This window comes from Egretta garzetta, unplaced genomic scaffold (assembly GCF_000687185.1).
Source record: "Egretta garzetta isolate BGI_Z169 unplaced genomic scaffold, ASM68718v1 scaffold850, whole genome shotgun sequence".
Lineage (NCBI taxonomy): Eukaryota > Metazoa > Chordata > Aves > Pelecaniformes > Ardeidae > Egretta > Egretta garzetta.
The window spans coordinates 35,474-56,201 of NW_009258486.1; the positions used below are offsets into that span (position 1 = coordinate 35,474).

At 38.6% G+C, this 20,728-nt stretch overlaps 1 protein-coding gene across 6 annotated transcripts in view; it reads left to right on the forward strand.

The window, feature by feature from the left end:
* RAD23B (RAD23 homolog B, nucleotide excision repair protein) overlaps positions 1-20,728 on the forward strand; it is a 50,432-nt gene that overhangs the window by 21,449 nt on the left and 8,255 nt on the right. For 2 of the 6 annotated variants that reach the window (XM_035900699.1, XM_035900707.1), the window contains 7 exons: positions 567-817; positions 4,274-4,329; positions 8,200-8,327; positions 12,707-12,830; positions 13,989-14,116; positions 14,484-14,660; positions 16,205-18,569. In XM_035900699.1, the coding sequence (XP_035756592.1) occupies positions 567-817; positions 4,274-4,329; positions 8,200-8,327; positions 12,707-12,830; positions 13,989-14,116; positions 14,484-14,660; positions 16,205-16,318 (978 nt within the window). In that variant the 3' untranslated portion in view covers positions 16,319-18,569. Of the gene's footprint in view, positions 1-566; positions 818-4,273; positions 4,330-8,199; positions 8,328-12,706; positions 12,831-13,988; positions 14,117-14,483; positions 14,661-16,204; positions 18,570-18,664; positions 18,826-20,728 lie in introns of those variants that run through there. The other 4 variants (XM_009645049.2, XM_035900710.1, XR_004842808.1 and 1 more) reach the window with 3 other exon arrangements.

The window sequence follows — 20,728 nt, forward strand, 5'->3', positions numbered from 1 at the left end:
CAAGTATGTGCAAAGTTATTTATGTAGTGCTTTCAATGTAGAGAATGCATAAGTAAAACTTGTTGCAGGTTAAGTTTAAATTTTTTAGCATCTCATTCTCCAGCAAACAGCATTCATATGAAATGTGACTTCTGTCTTTATCACTTTTTTCCAAATTTGAGTGGTGAGAAAACCTTATGCTTGTTATGCTTGTCAGATGTCTTTTTGACAACTGTTTTAGTTTCTTCTGAAAAACGTGCTTTTGTAAAACACAAGATTGTTTTCATATTTAGAGTATTGCCGTCTGTAAATATTTAGATCTTATCTTTGCATTTCACCTCATACTGAAATAGTGTTACTGCTTAGGTGTCTAAATAAGTACTTTAGTGACACTATCAGTTGCCTGTTTAAACACAATAAAAGGCATGATGGATTTAATGTCTTGCAATGTTTTAATGTTATGCTTGATGTTGAGGCAACAATGTCAAACACAAATGGTCTTAACAGAACGTAATCAATGTGTTGACTATAGAAAGCATGCATTAAGGAGCTCTACGCTGTGTCTGAATTCTGTTGTCCTCCTGTAGCCCAAAGCAGCAGCAGCTGGAGTGACTCCGCAGTTAAATGCTTCTACCACTATCAGCTCGACAACTGCAGCTCCCACACCAGTCACTGCACCAGTCCCTGCTGCTGCCCCTGTGCCAGCTCCGGTCCCTCCACCACCAGCAGCAGATGCAGTTGCTTGTGAATCTGCACCTGTGAGTGCTCCTAAAGAGGAGAAGCCAGCAGAAAAACCACCTGAAGCACCAGCTGCTGTCAGCCCATCATCAACTGACAGGTATGAATGAGCCTCCAAAAATGGCTTCCCTGTCCATTTCTATTGCTTCTAGTTTTGATTTTAAGTTGAATTTTCAATCACAGTTCTCAGTTCTACATAATTTTTCTCCTTTCTTAACTGTAACTTCAGTCTCTGGCTCAAGTGTAACATTACTGATGGCAAGAAGTGCCCCTCCCGCTTACACCTTCTCCGGTGGGAAGTGTGGCCTTGGGACTAAACCTGTGGAGTGGAGTTAAATAGGGCTTGTTCTCCTGTTAGGCATTTCGGAGTCACTGTGGCACAAGTTTCTTTTCAGACTGAGAATATTCACCTGTGTGGGGATCTACTGTTCACAAAGCTCTTAAAGACTTCAGAGGAATGTGTCCTGTCCTGTTCATAGGCCTCTGATTGTGTTTTGAATCATGTTTGTTAGATTTGAACCGTAAGTTCTTTATTGCTGTAAGTCTCTCTTAATTTCTGGAAAGAGCTTTTCCTTCCAAAATGTAGGATATCATATTGCTCTTAATCCTGTAATGTCTTAAAGCTACAAGCTTACTTGTTCTGAATGCTCCTTGGCCCATCTGCAGATGTTTGTGGGAGTTGTGATAGCTTTTTACCTAAATTCTCTACACTTAAGAAAATCAAATGGAAGTTAGAGGTTTCATCCGTGTCGTATGCTGTGGCCTTTTTTTGCTCACTTTAAGTTGCTTAAATATTGCATGGGATAAAAATGTCATTAACTATGATTTAATGGCCCTTGAAGTGCTGCATAGCATCAAGTCTTCATTTTTCATACACTGGTTTTCAGTTGTTTGTGTGTCATTTATGTGAATACTGGTGCACAAGACAGTAATTTTTGAAGTGGTTGTATTCAAACACCATCAAATAATTGATTTGATGATAAGGAAACAAAACTTGCAATTGCCTAATATCTTGAAAATGTCATCATCACAAATTTCTTGCACTAAATACCCTGACTGATGATTTAATTTTGCAATTCTAAGAAATGGACATATTTTTAAAATGGAATAGAGACTTTTTTTAACGTGAACAGGCAGGGGTTTTTGCTGCTCAATTTGTCCAGTAGGCTGAAAGATTGGACTGAATCTTTGATACTGAAACAGTGCTTTCCAGGTTTTCATGTACAGATTACAGTGTTGTAAAACTGCAGTAAGGGAGCCTCAGTGTACATAGTTAACAGGAAGCAAGAGAATAACAAATACATTATAGTTACCACCTCCCTTGATTTCAGGGAGTATTGCTTGTTTCTCATTTGCTTTAGAAGTTAAATTACTAAGGCTGGTGAAGATTTATTGAGACGTGGCCAGGCAAGCTGGTGTCCTGTTTTGCCTTTCATCTTTTTTAGCTGTAAATCTTACTAGTGACAGATACTAGTGAAGCATTCTTGTTGGAACAAATTTTTTCTTACATAAAAAAATGCATCTCTCTAAGTGCCTTGTTAGATTTTCAGTGGCATCTTCTGAGAACTGATTCAGATCAGTCTGATAATCTTTCACTTGCTGATAGGAGTTGCCGACTCTGGTAGCCTGACAGATGCGAGGCTGCTGCAGCTCCTTGTCCCCAGGTATATCAAGTATCAAGATGGAACATGCCGTCCCAGTGCATGCACACAATATGTATACACCTGTATATATGGCTGGCTGCATAGGTCAACACAGGCAGGAAGAAAAAGGCACTCAAACAACCATAACCATACAACGCCAGCAGTCACATCCTTTTTCCCTCTAGCTACCCAGGGCAAAGCCCAGTAGTGCAAAATACATACGTACAAACATACACATGAACAATATGAATTTCTCCAGTAGCTGGTCTTAGATGTTCTATTCCAATAGCTGACTTCTAGAACTCCTAGTCTCCCAAGTTTTTGGTACCTGGGCATGTGACTGCCTGAGCCCTGCAACCCTGCTGCAGTTGCTGATTATCAGATTCCCTTTGCACGCATATGCACCCACAGAGGATCCATCCAGGAACTCGCTGTACACGTGGACTGAACCTGGTAGCTAGTCCCTAGATCCCCTGGTCTCCCAGTTGCTTCATTCATATGGACATGCAAACAGGTCTCTCCACTAGCTGGTTGAGGCTTATGACCTTACCAGTAGGTGCCCCCAGAGGTTACAGTCTTTCAGCAGCTCCTCTCTGAGACCCTCTGGTCTCTCCAGCAGTTGACTGACTGACACCCATTCAATACATGGCTCTCAAGTGTCTTACCCTACTCGCTGTAGTCAAGCTTAAAGCTTGCTGGTGATTACACACACACCAGCATATGCATCTAAACAGAATATGCATGCACTCTAGTCTCTTCTGTTGTCAACATGTGGCAGGCACGTGGACCCCTGTGGCCCCTTCTCCAGTTCCTGGCACTGAGAATTCCACAGTGTCTGGTCTCTGCAGTTGCTGGCTCCGCAGATGTGTGGATCCTTGTGACTCATGGTTCCCTGTCCAGCTGTGGGCACTTAGACTTTCATACACACACATACATATAGAATAAAGAGATGCCCCAGCATGAAAAATAGTTAGAAATGGAGTTTAATTAGAAGGCAGGATGAACTGGGGATCAGGTACAGGACATGTTTACATGTGACTGGCCCTTTTTTTCCTCTTTTCATTCTCTTTACCCAAGTCTTTCATCTGCAGGGTGCCTTGATGCTTCCCTTCCCCTGCCATTGTTTCCCCTAGATATCCCATAATAAGTCTTGCACAATTCCCAATCACTTTTTCCTGGCACCCCATGGTGAGTCACACCACCCTGTAGAGAGTATTGCCCTTGATCTGTAAGGAGACCTGGAGAGCCTCTTGCTTTGACCCGTCAAGGGGTGTTACCCTGAGACCAAGGGGCTGACGCTTTAAGTTTGCAGCCCTGGGAGGAGCCAGGAAAGGGGCACCCTTGGCTCGGACGGAGTTAACTGGGGTTCCTGTGCCTGGTGGTCTGCCTCTGTGTTCCTTGGTGCTCATGGAGGTGAGCCTTTAATTCTGTAATTTAACAGCTCTGATAACTTCAGATGGAGTTGCAAATGTTAGCAGTTTATATTTCTGGGAAAGTAGAGTACTGAGATTTTGATAAGTGCTTGACACTGACCTCCTTGGATCCTCATTGAGGTCAAACTGGTGACCATGAGGAAGCAGTTAGTGAGACTGCTCTGTGCTTTTGAAAATCCACCTTATTCTCCCACCCTTTAAAGCATTCAAGCAAGCAGATGGCTAATCCCTGAGCAGATGGGCAAGAGCCAAACTATTGGGGGGTAGGGGGGAAGGTTGGCCTTGTATTAAAAATGATAGCATTGTAAGTTTGTAAAATCTGGTCTCACTAGAAGACCAAAAGAGAGCTCTTTGGAAAGCTTTGTTGGTTTTTTAGAAACAAAAGGGGCTATTAGAGTTACAGCTGCTGCTGCTTTTTTTGAAAAAGAGGAAGTTTTCCAAAGTTTTGTAATTACCATTGCACTTGTCTTCATCTTACAGTACAACAGGTGATACATCTCGATCAAATCTTTTTGAGGATGCTATAAGTGCACTTGGTAAGTGGAGTGTTTTTTTAATGTAGACATTATTTTGGTGCAGCAGAAGCAAATGACGGATTAGCAGATGTTGACCTTCTCTTCTGTATCTGTCATTGTTAAAGTTATAATCAAAGTACTCTTCTCTAAGACCTGAAGTTGGTATCTTAAAACCAGCATCAAGACCTTCTTTACTGAAGAATATTTCACTTCATATATTTTTATTGTGTAAAAGGAAGATCCTTATCATTCCTGTTTTTTTCCCCGTTTGCCTTAATTTCTCTTCTAACTATTCAGTTTGAAGTGGCTTGAATAGAAGACTCGATGTAAATATGTATACGCTTTTCTTTTCACCTTTGCTTCCCAGTATGCAGGTCTGATAAAAATGGCTGCCTTTATTATTCACTTGTTCCAGCTTCGATAGTACTGTCTTTTGACACATTTAGATTAGATAAATTCACCAAATCCGCTGCTGTCTGGGTTGAGGAATGAATGCCTCCATATACATAGAGTCAATTCAGTTTTCTTTTGACAGTTTAAATGTCTTTGTTTCTCAGTGGAATAAACAGAACAAAACCAATAGAAAGTTCTGCCCCTCATTTATGCTGATTTTAGTGGCTAGGAAAATACTAGGCAAACCCAGAACTCCTTACTCCTGCTTAAATTTTTGGAGGTGATTTTTTTTTTTTTTTTTTTTTTTTAGAGAGTAGCAAATTAAGGCACAGAAATAAGGGGGAGATGGGCTTTTTTATTTTGTCTTATCTCTGTAAACATTAAACTGCAACTTGGTGCAAAAAGTTAAACTAAAAAGTTTCGCTTACACTTCTGTGTAGGGATGTGTGGATCTTTTGGAGGTGGGTGTTGTGATTAAGCAGCCCAAGGCAATTTAGCAGCAGTAGTAATGTTTTATGCATGTTGGTGGTAGCCACCAGGTTTAGTCTGTCTGCCTGCAGCTTAGTTCTTATATTATGACATACTGTTCTAGGCTGAAGAAATGTGAGCTGAAATAGCTGACAGATACTGTAGGAGACAACTAGTCGAGTTCTGTTACATTTTTAAAGTGACTGCTGCTACCAAAAGAGCTGCAGGCTTCATTAACTGTTCATTGTACCTTAGTGGACAAGATGTGGTTGTCACAAACACTCATGTTAATAATAATGACCAACAAGTTTAATTGAGCTGGTAGTCTTGGCTCAGTTATTGTCAGAATTAAGAAAAAAGACAAAACAACGACTCCTTTAAATGTAGCAGGAGAGCATCACCTCGCTATCCATTTTATATGAAAGTTCTTTGATTGGTATCTGATACAGTAAACCCACGTCCCTAATATTTTGGCAATAACAGGCATTGAGTGTAATTTGCTAGGTAAGCATACTGCAAGGGTTATATGCCAGAAAATGCTCAGTGGCAATAGGCATGAGTTCTAATGGTTCTTTTTTCTTTAGAAAGTGTCTTAAAAGGAATTTGCTTAAACAAATCCATGTAGCATGTTTTTACATCCTAAGTAGGATCCTAGGTATGTTCTTACTGTGGCTTCATAATTAAATTGTCTGAAGATAATTGACTTCACTTCAAAAACAGTTTCTACTGAATTACTTTTGTTTTCAGTTAGATACGCTGGCTGGAAGATGATGTGGCTTTGCGAAGATCTGCACGTGTTGCAGTTCCTGTGCAGCCATGTCTCTCACTGGAGCAGCCTAAGCTTTCTTTAGGGCATATGACAAGAATTATTGTGGGGAGTGTGATAAACTGGATTTGAAAGTTAATCCAGCTTTAAAATATTACTTGAAAGATAAAAGCAAAGAGCAGAATCAGTTCAGCATTGTCCTCACAACCGTTTGCAGTAGCAGTATGTAAAGAAGGGTCTGACTGTATCATGACATTGCTGGTGTGCAATTCCTGAGTTATTATTCTTGGTCTTACTTTTGCATGGCTCGTGTAAGTAGACTCTATATGGAGTACATGTGCCTAAATTTGCAATAATTCTGTTTCCTTCTTTGACTTTTAATTATGGCTTATGTAGCAGTCTGTCCAGTGCAAGTTGACCTTCTTGCATCTTTTTTTTTTCCGTACCAAATCGCTCATGCTGTTCTAGTCTCTACCTAGCTTATATTGAAAAAGCACTACAGAAATGTTTACGTAGTAACTAATTATATCAATTAGTTCTGCCTGCGGTTTTCCTTGATTAGTTTATTAGCAGTAGTAAGGGTAAACCAGTGCTGGGTAAGAAGGAACACGAGCAGTAAGTTTAGCAAAATCACTGTGTTGGGACAATCATTGGCTTGGCTTTTTTGCTTCTCTGCAGATATGTACAGAAATATGTATCTTTAGAGCAAAGTTTAGGGGTTTTTTTTATGTCTTTGAAAAAATGAAGGTAGATGTAAAATGATTGATCTTGTAGTCGTATGTAAAGACATGAACTTACCATTCCTTAAACTCAGGTTGGCACTATTATTTTGAAGTCTGAACAATAAATACTCAAATTAGTCAAAGGTTGTAAATCCATTATTTGTATTTATGGATAGTTCACAAGTATCCTGGGGGTAGTGCTGTTTTATTATTTGTTCTTGAGTATATTGCCCTCAGTCATACATCCACTGATTATTTAGAAGCATTCTTTAAAAATCAAGCAATGTCATTGTGTTAATGTTGGCTTGAGTTAAACACCTTCTCCCTAAGGAAATAAAACTTGATATTTTCTTTGGTTCTCTTAATTGTGACTTACTTGTCTTAACAGAGTAGCTGTAGTAGTATTTGTTTCCTCTACTTTTTTTAATCTACTGCTTTTATGGTGACTGTTAATTATTTAACTCTCCTGCCACTAACTTGCTAGTGTTACAGAGTCAGTGGTAGGGTTCCACTGAGATCAGGAATACCTTTATCCAACATAGGAGATGGTATTTTAATGCCTGTGTTTGGGTTTTTTTTCCTTCTGTTTTTGCATGGGAATATAACCTTTAAGATGTTGCTCAACTACAATTTATAATAGAATAGTTATTTTTTTGAATTGTTAAACCTGCTGTCTGCTTTTAAGGAAGGGAAATAAAACAGATTATGAAAGGAGACAATAAATTTCCTTATGATACCATTAGTGTAGTGATCAGTTGTCTTTAAATTGCTTCGTATATAGTGTGTGTACCCTTTTGTCTTGATGGCTGCAGGTGTAGGGTAGTTTTAGTCAATTTATGCTGTAAGAGGTGAGGGATTTGATGTGATGGATGTCTAGTCAAATATACATGAAATAAATGAGACAGCTTGTTCTCCTGAACCCTCATTGAGGTCTTGAGGGACTTTCCTGAGTGTAACTTCTGCCTGACTTGAGTTGGTCAATGTTAAGTTGATTAAATTACTTTGATCATCATCACCAGCACTTAGCAATAATGTAGTTGTAACTTGGTCATCACTGTTTGTCATCTTTCTAACTGTAGCTTAGAGTAAAGTCTTTATTTGGAAAAACTTCAGTGGCTAACAGTTTGACAGGCATATTTCTGCCTAGAAAGTTTAATTTCCAAACTTAACTACAGGAGACTTTTCTTGATTACATCAGGAATTGAATATTAGCTGTGAGGATGCCCTTGACCTTAGATGAAAGCATAGAGAGGAATATTATTTCAATTACAAGTACGGAAGTATCATAAGTGCTGCTTTTTTCAGTAGAAGTTTGCATTGTGTTCATTACCCTCTAATGTTCCAATCAAATGCATAATGAAACAACCAGAATATATTTGGAGTTAAAGCAACAGAACCATGGCAAGTTTAATATGAGCTATTCTAAAGAATAAATTCTTCAATGAACAACTCAAAATTGGGTAGAAATTAAACTTAACCATTGCAACTTTTTTGTGCTTGTTTTGCCTTATTCCCTTAAAATGGTGGTCATGTTACTTCTAGTGACAGGTCAGTCCTATGAGAACATGGTGACTGAGATCATGTCAATGGGCTATGAACGAGAGCAAGTAATTGCGGCGCTGAGGGCCAGCTTCAACAATCCTGACAGAGCGGTGGAATACCTTTTAATGGTGAGCAGTTTATTTTACCTACACCTTGTTCTTTCACTTTTTATTTTGTACTCACTGAAGAGTAGCTTTAACTTCTATTTACTTGTTATCTGTAACATCACAAAGGCATTTTTTTAAGTTCCAGTTAATTGTTTTTACTAATACTGCACAGTGTTCTTATTGTTCCAAACAAATATGTTTCAGGGTTTTTTTAAAGTGTGCTTAATTTAACTGATGTTTTAATTTAAGCGGTGTTTTGGAGCAGAAGAAAATTCTCATTTGATAAATGTAATTTGAAGGGTGAATGAACGTCATTGGCATGGGGGGAAATAGAAGAGTAGCTTCACTTTAACAGAAATCTTGTGAGTTGTTTTAGGGGCTTTTTGGATTACTTGTCATTGTATGCCTTAATCTGACAGGTGAATTGTCAGCACCAGAGAATCTGTCTGGGAGATTGTTGCTTAATCAGTATTTCCAGCGCATTTAGTTTTCATTCTAGCATACCCTTTTTTCCCTGATGCGGTTTTACTTTGTTCCAAATCTGAAGTTCATTAAAATCTTGAAGCCAGATATCCTGAAACAGTGGTTGCATCATATATGTGGATTGAATTTCTCATAGGTTGATAAGAAAACTGGCATCTTTACCTCCAGTTATAAAACTTTCCTTTTGATAATGAAGTTTTTCTTTGGTAGTTTCAGGTACAAGTCACTGGCATGCTTGCTACTTACATTAATGATCCCAAGGCTTTGCAACTTGTAGTTTTTAAACAGACAACAAATGGTTTGAATACGTTAATGTAAAAAGTTCGGTTCTCATCTAATATTAGGCCAATGAAAGGTGATAAATATTATCTTGCCCTAAGGGTGAATGCCATAGCTGTAGTAGCTAGTAATCTATCTGCTATAAGTTTGGAATCTCAAACATTTGTTTTTCATGCCTTAAAAATGTTGATTTTACCATTCATTTAATCTGTACATATACCATAAGTCCAGTGCCTCCTGTAAGTGTCGGGCTTGCTGTGCATGTGCCAATCACATACAGTGTGTAGTGCTTGTACACTCAGTCTGGTATTTCCCTGCCCTAGCTTATTTGTGTTCAGGAAGTTCTGAATAGAAATAGAGCATCCCTACGATGGAGTTCAACGCATGGCACGTTTGATAAATAGATTCAGTCTGGCTGGTCTGGGCAGTTCTTTCTCTTCCTTCAGCAGGTCCTGTGTTTAAAATGGGTCCTTCTGTTATATAAGCTGGTCCCTTTCTGTTCCATGTTACCCTTTACTGTAAACATCTTTTTGTTGTTCTTCCTCTTCTTCCTGCTAGAAAAGGGGGTGGGGAGGAACAGTCTTGCTCTTACAGACTGTATTAGCCGGCAGGCTTCTATTGTCTGTTTAGAAGAATCCTGTTGCTGCAAATGGTCTTTCTAAATGTTCTTGATCTGCTGGGGTCTAAATATATACTTTACCACCCTGCTGCATCAGAAAAAGATTCACTAGTTAATATGGGTCCATTGATGACCTTTTCATTGCCTTCTACTTCACCTGCCTCCAAACCATCATCAGTGTTTTATGTAAGCTGCAGGGTAGGATTAAGATGTTGAGAGCTGTAAGTGTATACCGCTGTCCTGGTTTAAAGAATCAGTACACCAAAGGTGTCTCTGAAGTGTTGGAAAGAAAATGTCAAGAGACTATCTACGCTTAAAACGCAGCTCTTCCTTAAATCAGCCCTGAAGATTCCACTTGTTGACCATGGTTCAGATGACAAGCTGTTTAGTTTTCATAGCTTCATGGCTGAGGATCTAGATGTCCTATGTCATTGAGCCATGGTCATGGGTGGAGGTCTCAATTCCAAAAGACACTGTTTCTTTTGCTATGCCCCAGACTCAGCTTTGGAGGCATTTAGCTTGAAATCTCTTTCTGATACAAGGTTTTCTTAACCCTTAATTAAGAAGGAGTCTGTCTTTCTTCCAACAACCAGACCATTGGTTGCAAACTCTTAGTTTGGGAACTTTTAGGAAACATCTCTTTACCGTGAGGGTAGTCAAACACTGAATAAGCTTCCTAGAGAGGTGGTCGACGCCCCAAGTCTGTCAGTGGCTTAAAAACAGCATTTGGACAATGCCCTTAATAACAGGCTTTAACTTTTGGTCAGCCCTGGAGTGGTCATGCGGTCGTATTAGATGATCGTTGTAGTTCCCTGCCAACTGGAACTATTCTGTTCTAAATGTGTACGTTCCTTGAGCTAGGCCTAATGTGGTTATTACCCTGTGGGGAACAATCTCAGCTAAAAATGGCTCTGATGCTGAATTCAACAGCAAACAATTGTTTTAGTCCACCATAAGGCAAAAATAGCCTTTTTGCTCTCCAAGCAATTTTTACATTCAAAATTAATTGTATGTGAATTGCTGTCACGCTTTATTCTGTTGGATAGCTGTATGAACAATGCATATACCCCTCTAGTCTTGTCTGATTACAGCTGTACACAGTCTTGGTTATTTGCAGACTGATACTTCAAGCTTGTATTTAAGAGTTAAGATGATGTTCAAGATGACAAATTATCTCTTAAGTAAATTTGTTTGGACTAGTTTCCACAGTGCTTCCGTTCAACAGCAAACTTAAGGTTTGAACAAACATTTGCTGTTTGATCTGCAGAGGTTGCAGTGACAGCATATGTCTGTGAACAGGTGAAATCAACCAGTAATTTTGTAAGACTAACACGAGTTCCTACATTATACTTAGATTCCCAGAAATAACTGTTTTGATGGGAAACTGTATTTAAGTCATGCTCTGTAAGGCACTGGTAAGAGAGAGTTACCTCAGAATTATGTCATGAATGGAATTTTCTTCCCCCCCCGAGGAGGGAGGGATGTGTAGCAAGCTGACAAAGCCATATAATGGTAATGAAGAGTGTTACAGGGAAAGCTTGCATTTATTCTGCTGAGTGGCTTAAACATGGACTTGATGACTAGATGATTTATACCCTGATGTGCTTCTTATCTCACAGTTAAGGCAAAGTTTTGCCTGGAGCACTGTCCAGTTCTCACTTTTTAGATGTGGCCTTTATATCAGCTGTGTATTTGTCCTTTTGTTCATGAACTTATGTGAAGAACATGGTAGAGCAGGACTTCTAATGTACATTACGTACCAGGAATTTCTGTGGTCAGTTTGCCTAACCTCTTCATTGTCTAGTTACACTGAAGCTCTGTGATTATCTCCACACACACTGTTCCATATGTTTTGTGGTTCCCAAACTGAAGGGTGCCTCCTTGATTTGAGACAGGTGAAATATATTCAGGTATACCAGTGCTGCTGCCTTCTCAGACTTATCTGCGTTGACTATATTGGAAGACTGTAGAAAAACGGAATTTTTTGATGCCCTGGAAGATGAGTGTTGTGAGGTAGAGGATCTGATATAGTCTTGCCCCTTTGGGGTTAGTTTAACATTGCTCCTCTACTGGTTTGCTGCCCTCTGGAGTCTGCCTCTTGGGTTCCTGTCGGGCCACTTCCCTTGCCTGTACCTCCAGGGCTTGTAGTCATACAGGAATCTTTCTTGGTGTCTGTCCCATACCAGCCTGCCTAAGTTTGTAGGCTTCAGGAAGGAGTGTGAAAAGTACAAATCTGATGCAGGAGTGGCAGTGGGGAAAGCATGGTTAGGGTGGGAAGTTTGAAGGATTCCCATGCAGTAGAAAGGTAATAGAGTAAGGTCTGTCTTGGTTGTATAACCCGCATTCTAATTTACTATTAGATTATTAGATTCTAATTTACTATTGCTGTTCTTTTTTAGGTGTGTCAGTTCCATTGCCCTGAGCAATTAGTTCCTATATAAAGTTGTTTGCACATGGAAAACAAAATGCAAGTTAACTGGTTTTTTTTTTTTAACTGCTAAAACTTGGTAACATATAGGCCTTTTCGCACTTAAGATACAGTAAATGACAGTCATCACACTGTTGTGTTGAGGAAAGAGTTCCGAAGAGCCACGTTCTTCTAGCTCTTCTTAATTGCTTGCCAGATTGTATGGCATCTATAATCTCACTGTAAACATCCCATTACTGTAATCTAACTTTATTTGCATAAATTGCCATATTATAACAGTATATTTGAGTTTTAACTTTTTCACTCGCATCGAATATCTTAGAACGGGATTCAAAGCAAGTATTTGTTTATGGAGTAAAAAGTATTTTAAACTGATGCAGTGCATGCTTTACTACCTCACCGTACAAACCACATACTTTTCTTGTTAAAAAAAACCAAAACTTCTCTTTTCACAGTATTCTTTTCCAGCATCTTGCTTTGTATTTGTAGTGAAAGCATTAATGTGTTTTCCTTCATTCTGAAAACTAAATACATACAGCAAACAAATATCTTTTAGCATTCTGTAGGTAATTATCTGAACTGTGGCTTTAGGGTATACCTGGAGACAATCAGGCTGTGGCTGAACCCCCTCAAGCAGCAAGCACTGGTGCCTCTCAGTCTTCAGCAGTGGCAGCTGCAGTAGCAACTATACCTACAACTACTAGTTCATTAGGAGGTAAGAAAGTTTATATTTGAGAGGATGTGATAAACACACGCACTTAAGCATTCTCTGCTTCAGTGAATTTTAAGTTCCTCGTGCTTATGAACTGATCAGGGTGAATTGGGTAAGAGCTGTAACATGGAAATTACAAGTGTGGTACTTGCTTGGAACAAATGGCTTGTTGCATGTGGGTATGTCTGGAATAAAGCATGAAGATTCTAAGAATGCTGTGAACTTGCACAATTCATTTGATTTGATATTCTGGATTTAAATGTAAGACCATGTGGAGGGGGTTGTGTTTTCTCTCACTTAAACTCTAGCTTCATACTTCTTGTGGCTAACTGTGCGCTGCAGACTGTGACTATACTAATCCATTTACCACTTGGAAGTTGGGATATCAAGGGAGAAACCTGCAATAAGGCTGTGAGGTCTAGCACCTGGGAGACCTATCCATGATCCTTGGACTCCTCACTCAGTAGTGAAGCACATGGACAGAGTGGTTGGTGTCTGCTGAAGACAGCTCTTGTCTTAAAGGGAAATAAATATATGAAAGGAGCATAATCAAGGAGTAGGAAAGGTCTGTCAGCCTGTGGCAGAGCTGGTGTTCAAGTTGAACGCCTTGACAGAGGCTAGAGTGTTAAACGTACAGGTTACTAGTGACAGGCACGCATGACATCATCTGTGAAGAGAGAATGGGGGGAATGGGATATTTCAGAGCACTTCAGACACTGCTGAGTTCAAGGCAGTACCTAACAGTATAGGATATATGGGAAGGCAAGGCAGAAGAACAGAACTGACCTATAGCAGGAGGTGGAGAACTCTGTTGTACGCATAGAGACAAGGCAGCAGGCTGGGTAGGTGCCTCTGAATGAGGTTACTCAGAGGTAAGACATAAAAAGAGAAAACTGCTGGAGATCAAAGACAGAAGGCTATTGGATCTTAAGAGAAGGCTGGGTGAAAAGAAAATGCGCTGTTTAACCTTAGTATAAAGAGTTCTTGCTTAAAGATAGAGTAAGTTAGTGCGAGGAAGCAAGCTCTTCTGTTCTTCAGTGAGGGGTGTATTGTCCACTTTCATGTCCTGTTTCTATCTACAGTTAGTTATAATGTAGGTATGTGTTTCATTAAGAATCTTGGCAACTTTTTTAAAAACATGTTATCTCATTGATTTTTCAGGACATCCACTTGAGTTTTTACGAAATCAGCCTCAGTTCCAGCAGATGAGACAAATAATTCAGCAAAATCCATCTCTGTTACCGGCATTGCTACAGCAGATTGGACGGGAAAACCCTCAACTGCTGCAGGTGAATCTTAAGAAAATAATGCTGCTAATTTTGATTTAGTGTGTTAATAGCAGTTATGACACTCTATTGTTCACTTTGCAGCAGTTGTTGCTGTCCGGAACATACTTTCTGTGACATTAGAAGTGAGTCTGAGTTTCTTTATAAGAGGTATAAAGGGCATCAGGAAGAAGGAAGGGTCACTGCAATTGAACTGAAATACGTAATTGCATTTCTTATGGTTAGATTTAAGGATTTTTCTTTATGCACTTTTTACACATTGTTTTGACTACTTAATTCACTGAAAATAAATATTCTTACTTGCATCTTGGCAAGCTTAAACATGCTTTATTTGAATATATTTTTTTTTTTATTCTCCCATGCATCACAGCAAATAAGCCAACACCAGGAACATTTTATTCATATGTTGAATGAGCCAGTTCTAGAGTCCCGCCAGGGTTTAAGTGGCAGTGGTGATGGTGCCAGCACTGGAGGAGTAGCAGAAGCTGGAAATGGTCATATGAACTACATTCAAGTAACACCTCAGGAAAAAGAAGCTATAGAAAGGGTGAGCCTTTCTTCTTTGAAACGCTGCTTGGCTGTTGCTATAGTCTGTTGACTCTGGTGCATGCTTAAGACATGCCTTAACTTAAACTTTGTTTATGCTCAGTAGTTCTGCATCATTTTTGATACTTTATATTTGGTATTTCATAGCTGTTGTAGTCTTGTTTCAAATCACATGTCTTCTTGCAATTGTGTCTAAAATCTCTTGAATCTGTCTTACTGAGAAGAGGCAGAGCCTGTTAAGTGATCAGAGGCTGTCTGTGGTGATTGATGATTGAATGGGTTTTTCTTAGGAATGGGAACTCGGGCAGTAATTCCTCTTGCAAAAGCCTCAGATGGTACTATTCTAGATCGTGCTGTGATAGGTTTCCAGATACAGAGGTGTGTCTCAGCGCTCTTTGCAAAGTACTTGGATAGTAAGAGCTCACATAGTTAAGTAGATTAGTTGAAGTCGCTACTTAGCCCAGTTATTTATCTATCCATGAGAATTAGTTAATTATAGCTGTCTAAAAACACAGGTAAACATGTCTATAGAAATATACTTGGGGTGCTATATTGCATTCATAAACGCTGTGTGTAACACAGTAATAAAATTGTTTGTCCATTCACAGATCATCCTCTCTAGTCTGCTGCATTTCCTGTTAGAACCATTTTATGCAGTAGAGCATTACCTCTACAACCTATTCCAAAACCCGATGGAGACCTGTATGCTTCTTCCCCTTTCCATGAAAGACACACCTCAAAATTTAGGTGTCTTAGTATTACAGCTGGCAGATTCATGCTGTTTGTAAGCATGAAATTAAATCTAAGAATGTTTGATAAGGGATAATAGGACATAGTTTCTCACAGAGATTTTTATCTGCCCTATATGTAAAATGCCTTGCAGATGCTGTGAGGATTTTGAGAAAATCTGCAAATGGTTGTATGTACTTGCCTGTGGCTAAAACGAAGATTGCTTTGCTGAATGTCTTTAAGTGCAGGCTAAACCCATTTCCCTTGGCACAGTAATAAGCTCTCTTGCCATTGTATCTTTGAACTTACTTCTCGTGGCTGCAATGTGTAGTCAATTTTTTAAGAAGTGAAAGTCCTGTCGGAACAGTTGAAAGTATGGCTTAATGTGATGTGTTGGGCTACCTACTAAATTTTGTTCCAGGCTACTTTTGTTAAAAATCCTGAGTTTTGTATAATTAAGAGTTTGAAATGGGCATTGTTTGAAGTTTTTTTTTCTGCAACAGTGCAATGTGCTGTTACTTCCTGACGTTACTGTGACCCAAGTCTGGTTTTAGTGACGTACTGTGGCAGGACAAGTGAAATGTTTTCTGATGCTTCATTAGACTCATTCAAATCACTTTTTCAAGTAAGAATTCTGTTTACTAAAGACAGAGGCAACACCTTCTTACTCTTTGCTTATAAAAGTCTGCACTGAGCTAGGCAGCAATGTTTGTTTCAAGAAAGCAGTGATTGCTTAAGTGGCATCTCAAGATAACTAGACATACAAAGAAGCTTAATATACAAAATGTGCTTTCTAAATGTGTTTCTTTTCTTCAGTTAAAGGCATTAGGATTTCCTGAAGGACTTGTGATACAGGCATATTTTGCATGTGAGAAGAATGAAAACTTGGCTGCCAACTTTCTTCTACAGCAGAACTTTGATGAAGATTGAGAGACATTTTTTTATTTCACACCTCACACCAGTGCATTACACTAACTTTGTTCACTGGATTGTCTGGGATATTTGGGCTTATATTCACAATGCTTGATGTATGGTATATGGGGATGTGGAGAGAAGAGAACATAGGAAACAAAGCAAAGAAAGCAGCATGTATGTCTGCTTTAAATTAGCAGATGCAGAAAACCACACAGTGTAAAATAATATACAACCAAAAATCGGCTTCTGCAGATAATTAGTTCCTTCTATAAACTATAGATTAACTTTTTCTAGGTTTTCACTCTTACTGTACTAGTTCCAGAACTGTAGTGTAATGCCCTGCTTCATGTTCCTTTCTACTTAGTATTGGTATTGGAAGTAGCCTGTGCTACCTAGATTATACAATCTGTATTTCATGGCAACCCTGGATAGCAGCTTTGTGAAATCTAAAAGATCTGAGCAAATGTAAACATGAATGCCAAAATATGGCTACTTATTTTGCTTTTTCATATGTGTTAAAGTAGTGCAAGAAGCACAGTATTTTGTTTAATGCCAGATTAAAACAATGTGGGCTTTTTTTTTCCAAATGAAAACCCATTTCAGTTAAAAGTGTCTTGATCATTGAGAAGCATCACCCCATCTTTTGCCCCTCTCAAATGATCTGAGAAGCTATATACATACAGGTAAAATTATTATCCTGTTTACATCTTTTCTTTGGGGAAAAAAATGATAGATATCTAATTACTGTTCACTTCAATGTTATGTTGCAGTAAAAGTTTTAAAAGCAATAGATTGCATGTTTGGTTTTGTTATATGCGCTCTTGTGAACTGAATATTATTCTTCTGTCAGCAAATTTTTGTCCACTGCAATGAGACTTTATCAAATCAAATTTCACCTTCCTACCTTTGTTGAACCAGCTTTACAATACAGTTGTAAGCATCTGAAGATATTGCCATTCTGTTGCTCTTGAGTATTTGTAACAATCAAGCTATTTCTGTTCAGTAAGGACATTTTTGGATTCATGCACTTTATGAGGAAGAGAGGTTCATAACTTGAGATACCAAGCAAGCAGTCAAGTTATTCCAACCCAAAAGAATCTGCACTCATACCTTTCTGTTGAAAATAAGCTCTGATTATAGAGTTTTGAATCTTACTTGTAATTTATTTTGTTTAGTCATCATAAAATGTAATAATCTTTTTTTTAATATACATTGACTTTTAGAGACAATTTTGCCATCATGGCAATGGTAGCAATGAAAACAAATTCTGATTTAATCTAAAGCTATTATGTGCAGCATTTCCTGCACACAACTTGGGGATGTTTTGAGTTTTTACTGTTGTACTCCAATTACCTGGCTACAAATTTATCTCTACAGTAACCAAGAAAATATTATTATTGGTCCAGCACTGAGCTGTTGTATCACTAATGATATTAATGATTTAGTGGTACAACTAAAGATTATTTTCTGCTTAGGTTGTGTATCAGTGGATTAACTACTTAACTACTGCTTAAGCTCAAAGTACAAGTCAAGTGTCTTGAGAAAAGAGAGCAAAAAAGACTGAAAGGTTGGTTTCTTTACTGGTTGGACATAGTCTGTTAAATAATTATCCGCACAAAATAGTGAAATGTATTAAAGCCTTTTACTTTTTCTTTCTCTCCTTAGACATCTGTGATGTGTTTCCAGATAGCATGTATTGTAATTATTCAGATTTTATTATTTTCAAATTTTGTAGGTGTATAATGTGTAAGTCATCAGTAGGACAACCCAAAACTATCAGTAAGGAGGTATGATATCGCTAAATAGAAAATAAGTCTTTCATAATGCTTTCATTTTAGAGAATTTAACATTAATACCTGAGTCAGCCAGTAGACTTCAGCTAAATAGGATTCTCAGTATATTTATGGACTGGAAGAGGTGGATTTTGATTTAACACTCTACAGACAAAAAGGGGATATTTGCTATCTGTAAAAGGACCAGCTGCCAGATGCTTGAAAAATGCCAAATTGATACAAGGACTTCTTGAATGTACTTTACTACTTAGCTTATGCCTAACATAAGATAAAAGCTTTTAGTCTGTGGGAGTCTTCTGTACTGGTCAAACCACTATCAGAAATAACCATTCCTCCTCTAGGAGGATGGAGACTAAAGCAAGAATGTTTGTGGGTGTTCCGGTCTACTCCCTCCAATTTTGATTCTGAGATGTATGCTTATTATAAATGTATTTGAATTAAAGGCTGTTGAGCTTGGTCTTTGTAAAAAAGCTAGTAGCTTTGGTCATTTGTAACTTCGGTGAGTGACTGAGCCGTTTATAGCTGCTGTGGTTGAAGCCTTACTAGAAATTCTGTTCCCATTTTTCAGCATTGGAACAGTGTTTGTGTGACTTCTGATGAACAACACGTGTCTGACCTTACATGCTAGCAAAAACTGTTATCTGTTCAATAGTGGGATACTTGCCATGTATCTCTTTGTAGTTGCTGCCAAAAGGGAAGACTGCATGGAACTTGTATGGTGTTGAGAAGGTAAGTGTGATCTGAACAAGTTGCATAGGTTGCCTAGGTATGCTGTGCCTTGTTTTCTTCCAAGTACCATTAGGTACTGTTTGCACAAAGTGCTTTTCAGCTTGTTTGCTGCAGGTCTCTCAGGGATTTGAGGAGCAGTCTTCTCACGGCTTTGTGAACAGTTGCTAAGAAAGTCAAGTATTTCTTCCTAAGTTTTCGTACCAGAGTCCTTACCTTTGTTGTAAAACTAAAACTAATAAGTATCTACTTAGTGAAAAGCTATTTATTTTTAATACTTTAACACTTTTAATTACTGTGGCTCTGATTTTGAAGTGTCAGATTGAGCTTTATCTCAGTAATACACGTGAATGAATGAAACTGGGAGACACAAAGCCAAGTCCTCAAATAATGTAAGCAGATCTGTCACCTGTGATTTCATTGTATATTTCAGTTGGTTTTACAGAGATTTGCAGGCAGGCATGTTCATGTTTAATTTTTTTTTCTGATTTCTTTCAAGCCCAGCTCTGTGCACAAAACTAACCTAGAGTTTCTGCACTTGAAAATACTGTATAATTCAATGGAAACAACAAGGTGGGAGTGAAGAGAGAACATCTTTGTCAGTAACTTTTTTAGTTCTTCTTCCTTGCCTGGTTTGGGATGCCAACAAAGTGTTCAACGCACTATCTTCTGCTAAACATTATTTTGAAACTATAGCTATGCGGTTATCAAGCCACAAACTACAAAATTTTGTGACTTCACTAGACTATGCAGAAAAGTAGGCTTATTCTACCTGTGATGAAATGTTGTACAGGAATAATTTAATTATAAAATTACCACAAAATAGATGACTGATCAGCATTGCTGATGATTGCAATCTGTGGCTGTGGACTGTAGCTGATGCTGCTGACTTCTAATTGTCAAGCACCAGTGCTGTATTTATATAGTTCCTCACAGATATGTGATCTGCAAGGAAAAAAAAAGACATTAACCGTCTTGGGTCTTGTTAGCACTCTACTTCTTTCCTCCTTCCTGATAATGAGGAATACTTTTTGGCTAGGCAAGAAAAACAAGTAACACACAATTTAACCCCAGTTCTAATCAAAGCACATTTTACATATACTAGCATCTGTGTCATTTCCTGTGCCTAGGTTGCTGTTCAAAATCAGTGGCAAATTGACATTCCTAAACCACTGAAACTTGGTTTGCTGTGAACAAGAGTGGTGCTTTTGCTCACATGCGGGATAGCAGAATGGAGAGCTATTATTGCTGAATACAACTGTTTGGCATGACTGTCTGTGGGAGAGACATGTAAATAGCATTTAATGGTGGCTTTGTCAGCTGCTGCTGGTAATGAGGGTAGCCTTGTGTTCCGAATTCAGTTCAGAATTCGCTCTGCTTCAGAGTTGTTGGAAAGGATCTGTTGCTTTGCAAGCTGAGTAGAGAGTCAGCTTTGTCACTTGTGGATGGTATATCCTATACTGCTTAAAGAATGCAAGCAAGGAGAATTGAGAAGGTCACTCATGAGATGATAAGACCTTTGCCTTTTTTGGGGGGAAGAGTCACATTACTTAGGCATACTGGTGCAAAGTGAGGCTGAAGTCATACATTTGACGCACGGTATCAGTCAATGCACTGTAGCAATCCACCATCAGGTGGCAGAGATAAAGTGGTGTTTTTAATGAGAGAGAAATACACCCTGTTGGAAGGTAGTGTGGCAAGAAAAATAGGCTTGACTAATGGGGCTTCTTCTTGTGCATGGGCAGAATTCTGCCATTTTCTGTGTATTTAGATTTTGAAATTGAAGATGGCTGGTGCTGCAGTTTCTTTTCATTGCTGCACTGCTGGAGTTTGTGGTGTCTTTAGAATGCTGTATTAAGCCTTAATAAGCCTTAACATGCCCTGATAATACCTTTTGAATGCCTTA